This window comes from Lissotriton vulgaris, chromosome 2_1 (genome assembly GCF_964263255.1).
Source record: "Lissotriton vulgaris chromosome 2_1, aLisVul1.2, whole genome shotgun sequence".
NCBI lineage: Eukaryota > Metazoa > Chordata > Amphibia > Caudata > Salamandridae > Lissotriton > Lissotriton vulgaris.
In genome coordinates this window covers 1,448,161,400-1,448,175,158 of record NC_141687.1, presented here as the reverse complement: position 1 = coordinate 1,448,175,158, position 13,759 = coordinate 1,448,161,400, and the positions used below count along the sequence as shown (strand labels likewise).

General features: G+C 44.8%; 1 protein-coding gene across 1 annotated transcript in view; it reads left to right on the top strand.

Moving 5' to 3' along the window:
* Window positions 1–13,759, top strand: part of RAB3GAP1 (RAB3 GTPase activating protein catalytic subunit 1) — a 465,696-nt gene that overhangs the window by 146,040 nt on the left and 305,897 nt on the right. Inside the window, exons 9-10 of the mRNA XM_086954315.1 lie at window positions 7,280–7,361; window positions 9,898–9,966. Coding sequence (XP_086810441.1) covers window positions 7,280–7,361; window positions 9,898–9,966 — 151 coding nt within the window. The remainder of the gene's footprint in view (window positions 1–7,279; window positions 7,362–9,897; window positions 9,967–13,759) is intronic.

The window sequence follows — 13,759 nt, the reverse complement described above, 5'->3', positions numbered from 1 at the left end:
AATACCCCTGAGGGAGAAATGGACTGGAGATGGCATCGAATTGGATGATGAAGGTTGGCAGACGGCGGTCTCCTCCCCCAAACCGGCGCGGCTCCGGCTTGTGCAGCTAAAGATCTTGCATAGAATCTACGTAACAGGTCCCCAGCTGTTACACATGGGTAGGCAGACGGACGGATCGTGTATACGGGGATGCACTCAACTAGGCACATTCATACACATTATATGGCACTGTGAACCTATCCAGGAATATTGGCGTAAAATACATGCAGTCATGAGCTTAACGCTGGAGGTCGAGATTAATCCCGAAGCGTCCAGATGCCTTCTTAACATCTGGGAACCGACCGACCTAAACACATACACCACACAATGGGTCACACTCGGATGTATGATTGCTAAAAGGAACATTGCACAGCTTTGGGGGGCCCCGCACGCACCCACAATTGCAGATTGGGAAAAATACCTTGACTGGTGCATGCTGAGAGAAAAGACGGTATATACGGCCCGCGGCTGCCCCCGAAATTGGTCCAAGATATGGACCCCTTGGAATTCATATCGTGGAAACATTTGTACCCCTCCTTGTGACCTGGATAGTGATGACCCCCCTCGATTTCCAACGCATTATCCTATTGTATCTGTATGTATATTTGTTTTCGCTGTACCCTTTGTATTGACCTGTGTGGATTTGTACCATGTTATCGAGTTTATTTAATAAAAAGAATTATAAAAATTAAAAAAATGTGTATAGGAGGATTTTCCATGCTAACCCATAAGAGGAGTAAGTCTCACAGTAGTGAAAAACTAATTTAGTCCCCTCCAGGACATGCAAAACATAAAAGTACATGTCCTACCGTTTACTTACATAGCACCTTACCCTTAGGGCTACCTAGGGCCTACCTTAGGAGGGATTTATATGTAGTAAAAGGGGCTTGACAAGTAGTTTTTAGTGGCAAGTCGAAGTAACAGTAAACTGCACACACAGGCACGGCAACTGCAGGCCTAAGACAGGTTTGAAAGGCTATATCTGTAGGTGGCACAATTAGTGCTACAAGCCCACCAGTAACATTTAACTTACAAGTCCTGTCTATGTGGTTTGCCACCTTACAAGGGTCTTATAAGTGAATTAAGTATGCCAGTCATGTATATGCCAGTTACCCACTTGTTTAGGGAAAAAGCACATGCACTTTAGCACTGGTCCGCAGTGGTATATTGCTCAGAGGCCGAAGGCCAACAAAAATATTCAGGAAAACGGGGAAGGTCATAAGCAAAACGTTTGGGGGAAGACCACTCCAAGGATGACCGGTCTAACAGAGACCCTCACAATAAAATGGGAGAATAATAGTTCTATCAAAATTGTGTCTTCCTTTTAACCCAACCCATAAACCTACCTTGCTGTATTTAACCTGAAAGCAGCTTTTGTTGTAACCATCACTTCTGCCTGCAGAGTCTGAGAGATTCAGGTGCTTTTTTGTAATTTTATTTTATTTTTATTTTAAAGCTTTTATGTAGCGCTGGCTAGACCCGGAGGTATCAGAGCGCTTTACAAGAGTATCAGATCATAGTTGCAGGTTACATTGTTGCAAAGGTTAAACAGTTATTAGAGTATGGCAATATAGTTACTTGTAAGGTCGAGATAAACAATAAGCACAAATATGTAAGGGGAGAAGCAAGCAAGGGTAGAGATTCGGGGGAGGGGGGTAGGAGCAGGGGAACTGGGGAACTAGACAGATAATGAAGGCGGGAAGGAGACACAGCATGGAAAGAGAAGGGGGAAGGGCGACCGGGACACAAACCGGTAGACGAGTCAAAGCAACGTCCAAAGTCCAGTAAGCTGTGATCCCAGGGGAAGTCGTATCAATTCCCTATCTCTGTTTCTAGAGGCTCCCTTTACGCAGTGGACTCTCTCACAGGGGTCTCTGAGACTCCAAGGCCTACAAACTGGATCCTTCCCCAAAAAGGGGAGAGGGAGTGCTTTGGCAAGTTGTGCCATACCATACCTCAGCTGTGAGTGGCTCCCTTGGCGCAGTGGACTCTCTCAGCGGGTTCGCTAAGACTCCAGAGTATAAATATTGGATCTTTCCCCAACAAGAGGAGAAGGAGTGCTTAGTCAAAGGGCACAAAGGACAGGGGGCTAGGCAGACTAGCAGGCAAGGGGAGAGGTTCAGGGGAGGAGGAATAGGAGCTAGGGAAGTAGACAAAGAGAGAAAGCAATGATTAACATGATTAATTAATGAGTTACGAACGAATCAGAGTGCTTTACATGAGGAACAATAATGTTGCAATTTACATTAGTTAAAAGTTACATAAGTATCAAGAAAAGCATTTAAAGAACATAGGGGACAAGGTGGATGGAGCAGGGAAGGGTAAGGGGCAGATTTGAAGGCATCGAGAAGAAGCGCTGATGTCGGCTTTAATGTTGTCGCGCAGCTCACTTCTAAAGTCCCTAAATGTGGACAGGAGATCATCGCGGGTCAGCCCCATATTCTCCTTTAACAGTTTATGCCCTAATTCTTGTCCCGTGTTAGAGTTTCCAAAGTAGCTTAAGACCTTGTTGGCTTGTGATTTTTTTTGGGAGGCATATGGGCAAATCCTGGGGCCAAGCCGCACGTTGGTGCGCTCGTGTGTTTGCCATGTTCTCCTCGCGGCCGCACTCCATCCAGACCGCAACGTTGGGACCAACGCCCCCGCGCTCTTTATAACTTGAAAAAGTTCCCCAAGCTTTCCGTGTGTGTTGCTTTCGTCGGCCCTTCGTTTTCACGGCTAAAGGTATCGATGGCCGCATTGAGGCGGGAGCAGGACGGGATCACATCCGCGCATGATGGCTGGCTGATTCATTGAACCATCTAATCATTCATCCATCCTTACTCTCACCCTTCCCTCCTTTCAATATTACGATCATCATTCCCTTTTCTATGTACCCATCTTTTGTTATTCCTTGCTACTGCTTGCTCTTCTTTTGAATCTGCATTCCTTAGGCCCGGTGCCTCAAGATCACCATGTTGGGCTCAGGCATAACGTGATCAGTGAAGGCGGTGATCGAATAGCCCCCTCCACCGCCCAGAATAGAGCCGCCTGGCTTATGCTGACGTTGGGCAGGCGCCCGGGGCCCCAATTTAAGAAATCCCAGGTCTGTGCAGCTTCCTGGGCGCGATAGTGCAGTTGCCTATCCGCAAGCGCTGCATGAAAAAGTAGCTCTCCATCAGGCTTACCAGGCAGGACACGCGGCACGTCCGCCATGGCTGGTCTCCCCTCCCGCTGGTGCTTGCCTTGTGTGGGACCAAACTACGCCCTGTCGGGTGAGCCGTCTACATCTGCCTGAGATCACCAATGGTCCGCCATTTTGGAGTCAGGCAAAGTGGGAGAGCCGGCAGTCGGGATGCCCGCAGCGCTCAGGCATGAACTTCAGACAGGTATGTCGAAGGAGATGGTTTTTGCGTTTTGTGCTCTGCGAGTTTAAGTGATAACACTCTAGGCACGCACCTCGTAATGTTAATGGTCAGTGCCCCGCTCGGTAGAGCCCGGCCACGGCGGTGGTCATGGTGTGGTCGCTCTGCCACACTAAAGGGTTTCTTGCTTCAGGCTACCATCGCAAGGGAACACGGCTAATATCGTCCTCCGGCCGCTGTCGGTCCGCTGGAGCGCCGCCGCACCGTCAGCTTTGTGCTTCTCAGTAGATGGGCGTCGCCATTTTATGGTGTAGGCGATCGGCTCACGTCAGAACAGTTCCTGCCTTTTCTTCCCGGGCCCACGGCGATATTAATGGCTCAGGTCGTGCCACAACTTTTAAGACGTCCTGAGGTTGATTTGTGAGTTTCTCTGCATCGTCTAGCCGCTGTGGTTAGCTTGAGATTGCCGCGCTGACCGGGAGCCGAGATGAGCTACGTCCATCCTGACTGCGGCTGTGCGGTCATGACGATATATCCAAATTAACTATCAAAAGTAGTGTCGTACTTTCACATCATTTCGACTATTTCCATTCCAACTTTCATCCAAAACACCTCTATTCCAGCATCCTTACATTCTCTGGATGTTCGAGGATTTTTGAAGTTCTGCTTGGTTAAGACGAGGAAATTGGAGATTCTAACCACCTTTTTGTCACATGTGCACATTCATGGTTTTGTCACTATAAAATACTCTACTAAAGATGGAGTGTTTCAGAAATGTTATTGTGTTCTAGCAATGCCAATAAAACTGTATCTGGTAGACACAGAGCCCGAATTTACAGGGTGTAAAGCAGCTACTGCTGCATTACTAAGGAACTTTTGCATTTTCCAAATTTCAAAGCAGCTGCTTGGGCACCTGTACCCACCTTTACAAGACATTCTCTTGACTCAGATTCCATGGCAGATGCACAGGTTGGCCAACCTTTCTTACAGAAGCTCTTAGCAGAGTGAAGGTTTTTTGTTTGTCTTTTTCTGCTTTTATATTTCTGGGAATAATACTCTATTCAGTGACTAGGGCTGTATTTATAAAGATCCCCGAAGAAGAAGGAATAAACACTGACCTGTAATCCTAGTTCTCCAGGGAATTTTTAATATAGTTTTACGCAAAGCTACCCTATCTCTCCCCAAGAAGCGCACCTGAGTAGTTAAGTTCGGATAGTTAGGACCATGTGTCCATAGGAAATGCATTTTTTTTATTGTTAATAACTTTGGTGCCGTTGGCCGAATCTTCACTAAACTTTCAAAAAAGTGCTACTTTTTGGCTAGTTTACAGATGGAAGTTTTGGGGTGATCCGTCAAGCAGGGGCCGATAAAAAGGAGGGGGTCAACCAATTTACACAAAATTTGGCAGAAAGTTAGATCTTGGTCCAGAAAAAGTGCTTTTTGTGATTTGGTGTAAATCTGTTCAGTAGTTTTTTAGCAATTAATGCTCAAAAGCTCTGTATGTTTCATGCCGCAGAGCCAACATATCTCCTACTGAGAAAGTCCTAATAAAATGCAAAAGAAAGACATAGGGCACAGAATAGGGATGCCCTTAACTTTGCTTTGAATTTGCAGAGGATTTGCAAATCCGGAGCAAAAATATATTTATATATATTTTTTTTAAAGTGCATGCTCCATGCTTGTTTTAAACTAAAAACCCTCTGGGTGGGCCAGGGGCCAGGGGGTGATGCTTCTATTTTTTTGGGGAGGAGGGCCCAAATAGTTCCTGGGGTCCCATCACCCTGGGTTGAAATGCATTGAAAAGGGGTGAGGGTCCGCGCTGCCCACCTCCCAAAGTCTAAAAAGGCTCCAGGGACCCTAACGTCTGGGACAGAGAAAATAAATAAAGGAAGGGAGGTACACGATTTCCCTCCCGGAGCCTAATTGAGCCCCAGGGACCCCATCCCCCAGGGCTTAAATTAAAATGGGAGTGGGCCTGCATGGCCCTCTCCTCCCCGAGGTTAAAAAGGCAGCAGGGACCCTATCCTCCGGGCCCTTACACAATAATTAAAAGGGAAGTGGGGCACGTACCTCCCCTCTCCCTTCCTGAGATTTTAAAGCCCTTGGGACCCCATCCCCCTGCGCCTGCTCAGTTACTGCCCCTTTTAAATAAGATTCAGCCTGCAGGTTGGGGCGCCAGGGACTAGGAAGGCTCCTTAAAGGGGGTCCAACCCAATTTTTATGGAATTCAGGACCTATTAAGACTTGGGGAGGGGGCTGCATGTCACATTGCCCCCTCCTCATACAGAATGTTCGACCATGAAGGTGGGCTTCTCGGGCCTCTGATGGCTCGGGGGTCTGCCTGTCCCCCCTCACCATAAACAATATGTTCGGCTCCAGGGGTGGGCTCGCCACGGTTTCTGATGGCTCGGAGAGGGGGCTGTGCGTCCTCCTCCCCAAAAACATTGTTTCCGGCCTGGGGTGGGCACCACAGGATCTCTGGAGGCTGGGGTGTTACGCAACCCCCTCCCCATTATGAATACAGCTATACAGATTACAGGTAAGCTCCTCGGGGCTTATAGTGTATAAATGTGGCCCGGCTGCCACAACCCACCCCCCACCCAATTCCGCAAGAGTCTCACTTGATCGTGGCCTTTTTTTGCAGTTTTTTCCTTCTTTCTTTGGGCCGGGGGGCTACCTTTGGGTCCCACAATGGGGCCTAGGTAGGTCAGGGTACCCCTACCCTGCCCCCTTATACTATGTTTTCCATTTCAGGACAGATGGCTAAGTTTCCTAGTCCTGTAATAGCTGACATCAACATTTTCCTCATGTTGCTTGTACCAATTATAGCGCTGGTTCAGGAGAGAGATGGCTGAAGCGGAAAAAAAAGCTTGCTGAGCCAATCAAAATGCTCCAATTTTAAATCTCTCCAGCCTCTCGTGGACCCAACTGTCTAGATATGCCATTATTTTTTACTCTTAATTTCTCATAAACTACTAAACGTATTTATACCCAATCACAAAGAGCAAAATCTGCTGGCCAAGATCTAGCTTCGTGCCAAATTTGGTATATTGGCGTTCAGCAGTTTTTACTGTAACCAGTCTTAAAGAAGTCTATGGAAAATGCATGGGGATTTTACTTTTTGGGACCCCCCTTTTTTCTCGCCCCCTCTTGACTGATCACTTAGAATCTATCCAGAAAGGAGCTGAGGTGGAGAACCTTTTTTAGAAAGTCTTGTGAAGTTTTATCAAACGAGGCCAAAGTTATTCGCAAACTAAAAAACACTTTGTGGAAAAGCATACCTAACTATAACTACATAGTGGCAACACATACTCACCACACACATCCCCAGACTTCTATCCTAGTGGCTCTTGCCACTGGGTAGTTATAGTTTTTCCACAGAAAATGTTTTAGTTGGTTTGGTAATAATTTTAGCACCATTTAACAAATCTTACGGAAGTTTCTTGGAAAAAAAAGAAGGGCTCCCCCACCTCAGCTCCTCCCTGGAAAGTTAGGGGTGACCCTTCAAGTAGGAGGAGAGAAAAGGTGAAATTCCCAAAACATGTTTTCTCCTTGAAATTTTCTATAGGAAAATTGAACAGTGATCCCGCAAAAACGGCTGAACAGAGTTACACCAAAATTGGCCAAAAGCTACATCTTGGTCAAGAAAGAGTGCTTGTTTCTTATTTGGCGTAAATATGTTCACTAGTTTTAGAGAAATTAAGGTTCACAATTTATGTATATTTCATGCAGAGGTTCTGCAGATCATGAGGTCAAACATGCATTGCTAGCCACAGCCTGAAGGAAAAGTTGTGGCCTCCATCATAGGACTCTGAATCGCTTTAAATTATTTTTTTCTATTTTTAACTCTAGTTTGGATTTTTAACTTTATCATGCCAATGTCTTTTTTTCCTTAGATCTAGATGCCCTTGTTGGAGGTGAATTTGGAGGATTAGAGATTGGGAAATTGCCATTTGGTGCATGTGAAGATCCAATTAGGTGAGGTTTTTTTTTTTTAGAAATACTATTTATTCAAAATGAACTATGTGCTGCTTCTGTCCTAACAACAATTTTGAGGTTTAAATCTGACCTAAAGGGCTACTTTAAAAGTGTAGATAATAATGGACATGTTATTTCTTTTACTGCACAAATTATTGTGCCCTCAATAATGTTGTTCATGTTAATTAAGTTCACCTGACAAGTATGAATCAAATTGAAAGACGCGATTTGAAGACCCAAAAAACAAAAAGTATTTATGTGAAACCAAACCTGTCCACATAAAAAGGAGCTAGATGAAGGCAAGAACTGTCCATACCATCATTTGAATTTGTGAAACAATCCTCTCTCCCCAAAAACAATGGTCTCCAAAAAAAGCTATCAGGCATTCCTCAGACTTCCTTGTAGAGAATGTGAAAAGGATAGAGTACTCTCCTTCCAAGAATCCATGACATCATCAACATAATTAAAAAATGTAAGGCGGCATGGTAATTCTTCAGAGAAGTCGTTTCTTAGGAACAACTCACCGTCATTTCAAAGACCCTACAAACCTTCCATTGCTCAGAACACATCCCGACTTCACTTCTTAAAGTGATCAGCCTCTGTATCAGATCTTACTCTGTAGAGCTACCTAATTCTTTCCTGTCCCAAGGAACAGTTATGGACTGCATAAATGTTGGCTAGGTTTCATAGTTCGTTAAAAAACCTATGGTGTATTCATTGAATTTGAACAAATTCCACCCTTTTTGCAATTTACCCTTCCTAGTCAGTCTGAAAGCTATGTGTGGAAACAAAGTGCATATTCTTTTCTTAGGAAAGCAACCTCATGGATGAGCTGAATCAGTTCTTCGGGTGAGGTTGCAGTACGGAAATCTCAACCTTAAAGGTAGCTGATGGATCAGTGCACATTTGGAACAAAGGGACTCCTGGCGCCTCATCTTTCTTGACCCTTCAGCAGCCTTTGACAAGGTGAACCATTAAATTCTCCTGAGGTTGAAATGGCACACTTGACAGTTGGTTGCCACTAGACCTGGGTATCCATTAGCAACACAAATTAGGTAGCTCTCTTTCCACCCTGCTGTGCTATATTCTTTCCCCCATTTTCTTCAATCTTTCAATGGAACATCATGCCTTCATCCTAAATTAATCCAACATCTCTAGCCATTTGAATACTGATAATATTAGTTGCTGACTTACGGTGATGAAGTGTTAAGTCACAAGTACTGAATGATATTCAAGCAAGGATGGCGCATCATCTTAAACTAAAACCCACTCAAATTGGAGTTCCTCCTGATCTGTCGTCCTTTTTTTTATTTTTATAAAGGTATCTCTTTATTAATTTTCAAATGGTCTCTCCAACAAAAATATATGGCACACATTTTGCATTCTATACATATTGTGGCAGACAAGATGTCAGTGTCCATTAATGCATATCCATTTATTTTTGCGTTTGATGTACAACTTTGCCTGCTTAGTATGCACATCATGTCAGAGACACCACTACAAAAATTCAAATAACAAAACCAAAGTTAAACAACTTTACACTTTAGGTGTGTTAATAGCATCAATCGCAACCACAAACTCTGTACTACTCTACCAGGATATTGTTCATCTTTCATTGTTCAACTGTCCACCCAAGGTGCAGCAACCTTATAACCTCCCTGAAATGAATAGTATGCATTCTGTCTCATTTTATGCTCATTCACCTGGCATTGCCTTTATGAGGTACGACTATGATGTGAGGCACAAGTTGGCCTTATTTCAATATTTCTCAAGCATCGCACAGTACACCAGATGCCATCCTGCATACCCTCGCCAAGAATCCCTGTCCTGATCCGTCCTCCTTAATGTACTTTTCTTTTTCAAGTTTGGCTGAGCAGTCATGGTCTTAGACTGCAGCCCCCCTCTCTTACAGAATGTGCTAAGTTTCTTGGCTTCATCTTGGCTAAGAATGTTCGTCTACAGGTACAAATTGCCTGACTAGCCAAAGAGGTATATTTTTAACTCTATCTCCAGCTATAAATTAAACCTTTCACTCCAGAGGTAGTTCAGTACCTAGTGCGCACAAAATTCCAAAAATACTTCTAACCACAGTGTATTCAGCGGCCAGCTTGGCGATAGTCTTCAACGTTTGACTGTTTATCACCAATTGTTATCTCACCAAACGTTCTCTCTAAATATTTTTTCTTCAAAATAGACTTTATCTAAACTAAACGAGTAACTACCGGACCCCCCAGATCGCAACAGAAGAAGTCCAAAACATTTAAACAATCCTTATGGTGAAGCATCCCTCAGTGTGTAGAAATCCATCTCACCAGACTTTAGGGCAGCCAAATCCTATAAATTGCTCAAAAAGGAGTTGAATGTATTTTCTAATCCAAGTACAAAGCTTTGTAATATTGTTGTGTTTACAAATTATAATACTGCCCTAAATTCGAGACGTGCATCTGTCCCAATTAATTCAGGACAACCTTAAAGTAAAATGTATACTTTCTTTTTTTTAGGCAGATATATTTTACAGTATTTATTTCTCTTTCAGTGAACTTCATTTAGCTGCTACTTGGCCCTGTCTTACAGAAGGTATCATTGTCGACAACGATGTCTATTCGTACGTATTTGACTGCTTAGTAGTCTGAATTTCTTTTGTTGATAACTTTTTTTAAGTCACTGCTTGATAAATTAATGATGCCCATACATTATGCATGTTATATTGGAGTGCATGCCGTGTTTTTCTGAAAATGAAAACCTTAGGTTTGAGTGCCAGTACTTCTACAACAGTGGATGCTCTAGGTAAAATTGCTGAGGTTTGGCAGTGCCGAGTTTGGGGCATGTTCTGAAGTGATGCTGCTGGTTGGGATCGAGTCAGCTTGGCAGAGCTAAGTGTTTACTGTATGTTTGTTAATGATGAAAGCATAGTTTGAAAGGCCTGATGTCATGAGAGATGGTTATGAAGGTGAACGTTTTGAAGCTTCAAATTTGGACACTCATAAAATTGATAATAGCTTTAGTTTTCACCTGTGTGGTTAAGAAAAGGAAAACACTACTACTGGGATAGTGGTAGCACCAAGAGGCTGAGGCATGACCCGTCATATTTTGCAGATCATGACTTGGGGTCTCTAAGTGGGAGAGCGATGTCAAGAGAGATAATTGACCAGTGACGTCCTAGCAAGTGTGAACCCTGTTAATTGCTAAGCAAATCATGTAAAATCCGAATGACGATGTATAATGTTTAGATCTGCAGTTTAGCTTATTTTGTGTTTCGGCATTCAAAAATCAAAATTAAAATATTTTAAAAAGCTACAGTAGAGTTGCACTAGAATACCATAAATTAATATTTCACTCAGCCTGCAATGGCAGTATGCATGAGTTTGGAGGTGGGTCCCTTACGGTGGAGCAATACATGCTACAGCCCTTGGGGATCCTCTTTAGTGTCCATGCCCTAGGTACCATTTACTAGGGACTTACAGAGTTACTAAAGGTTTTGCGATTTAGGATACAATTTAATAGTTACTTTTTATAGGGAAAGAGCACTGGAACTGGGGACCTGGTTAGCAGGAAGCATTGCACTTTAGTAAAAATTCAATCAAATATCAGGCGAAAAGTGGGGATAACCATTTCAAAAAGAGGCACTTTCTTACACTGCTGAAAACAGTGTGTCCAAACTTCACCACCAAGTTACCACATCTGCGGTCCATGTGCAATGCACTATTGATGAACCAGTCCGGGATATTTGCCTATGCTTTTCCGCCTCTCCCACTCAGCTGAGGCAGACATTTCGTACCTTCATCCTAGTAGCCCAAACCGGAGTGTGCCAGCCTTGGTACTGCACTATGCTGGAACTCTCTAGTTGCTCACAAGAAGCTTCTCAACATGCCCGACCTTCTAGCGCAAAGCCAAGGAACTCTTTGGTACCCCAATCCTCAGCCATGCAGTCTTGCGATACGGCTCCTGAGGTCTTAAAGTTTGGTTATCTCAACCTGTCGGAGGAATGTATGTCCATTCTTCACGAAGCACACAGGCCTTCTTTTTACCAGGGTCTACTACACAGCCAAATGGAAACGTTTTGTACATTATTGCCTTACAAAACACACAAATACTATTTCACCGGTGGTACAAGACATTGCCTATTACTTCCTCCACCTTCAACAGTCAGGCCTTGCCTATACCTCCATTCACTTGCATTTGGCTGCTGTGGCTGCTTTCCAACCGAATAGGTACCACACTTTGCTCTTCAAAGTACCAGTCATTAAGGCCTTAATGGAAAGGCTTAAAAGGGTTTTCACGCCCTGGACCCCTCCTGCTCCGGTGTGGAATCCCAGCATAGTTTTAACTAGACTCAAGGTCCTCCTTTTGAGCCTCTTTACTCTTGCCCGCTTGAGTTTCATTCTTGGAAGGTAGCTTTCCTTCTAGCCATTACTTCCCTTCTAGCCATTACATCCCTTAGCGAGTCAGTAAGGTACACTCTCTCAGCCTTTCTGCCAAGTTCATCCAGATAGGGCAGACCTCAGAAACAACCGCAAATTTCTCTCCAAGTTGGTTCCTAGTTTTCATCTCAAACCAGTGATTGAGTTGCCAGTTTTTTGTCCCCATCCAGACTCTGTAGCTGAATGCGCCTTGCATGCACCGGATGTCAAAAGGGCGTTAATATATTATGTGGAAAGAAAAAAAAACTTTCGTAAGACATAACTCTTCATGTCATACTCCGTGGCACACAAGGGGCGTGCCATTGCCAAACAAGCGATTGCTTGTTGGCTTGTCAAGTGTATTAAAAGTTGTTATGCTAAAGCTAAAAGGTCCCTATCTGTCTCTACAAGAACCCATTCCACTCGCAAGAATGGGGCTTCTATGGCTTTCTTAAGGACTATACCACTAGCTGATATCTGTAAAGCAGCTACTTGGTCCACTTCTCACACATTTACTGAACATTACTGTGTGGGTGAGGAAACATACCCTATGCACACACTTGACAGGTACAAAATTGGATACAATGTCCAAACGCAAATTGTGAGAAGTTGGCCTGATAGGTAGTGTTTCCAATTCTGGAACCACTGGTTATCAGTCCAAGCAAACCCCAAAGATGTCAGGTTGTAAGTCAACCTTGTAGACAAGCTATCCTAGTGGTAGCATGGACTAAGCAGCCTTAAAGGCTTAACTTAAGAGGTCGTGTTAAGCGAGCTTGTTTTACCACATACAATCCTGTAATCAAATGAAAGGACACCACACAAGTATATATTATAAAAATATATGTATTTATTACTAAATTACTCCCCAGTACTCTTTATGAGGAAAGGGGCACAAGCGTTAAATCAAAAGCACTGTTACACATATAAAGTTGCACGTTTATGGATGAGGGCGGGTGGCCACTCAGACCATATATCAAAAAAGTGGTATAAGTAACACTTTACGAACAATGGTTAGGCCTAGGGCCTAGAGATTCGCTGGGAGCAGTCAGGACAAGCAATGAAGAAGTCGGGAGTAGCCCACAGGAGACGGATGCAGCACGGAAAGTGCAGCGCGCACCAATGCACTGTCAATGGTGCGTAAAAGTCAATTAAAGTGAATAAAAAGATACTTCCGCTGAACCTAGGAACACAAAACTTTAGACACAGACCCTAGAGGTGTGTACCAGTGTAAAGACACCGGCGTTGCAAAGTTACCTCACCCACAGGCCGTGGGTGCACAGGGTCGAAGTGGCGTCGGGTTCTGTCACGCAGGTTCTGGGTGCTTGGAGCTGTTGCAGCTGCAGGCGCTGTGAAGCAGAAGTGTCCGGTGCGATCCAAGGGTGGATCGATGTAGAAAAGTACCTGAAAGCAGAGGGGACAGAGTCTGGGTCACTCAGCAGTGACCAGGGTGGAACCAGGACGGAACCAGGCAATGTCGGGCGCAATCAGGCGGTTGTCGATAGGCTTCTCTCCGCTGTCACGTGGGCTCTGGGGCATCTGCGACGTCCAGGAGCAGGTCACGATCTGTCCCCCGTAGGCTCTCGCCGTCAGCACCGTCGGCTTGAAGATTGTAGCAAACAGCACTTGGCAAAAGCAATCCACGCGGAACCGGGAGATTGCTTATCACTCGAACCAGGAGGGTCAGAGTGGGTGCTCCTTTTCACAGGAGCTGGTGCAGATCTGGAGCAACCAGAAAAGCAAGTCGTATTTCGAAGTTCGTCGGCACAGGGGCCACAAGCCAGCTGGCAAGTGACCGGGCCAACGCGTCGAGCGCACACAAGCAGAAGGGCCCCACGCAGCACTCGTCGAGTGTGGAGGGGTGAGCTTTGGTGCAAGTGGAGCTCGGGGCTGGGGCTTCTCAAACCCCGGTGTACAGCTTCGAGGGTCACTCGTGGGCCGCACGGTCAGCGTCTCGTGGCCTTTTCAAGATGGCGTGCCCCACGCTTCCGGTCGCCTCCA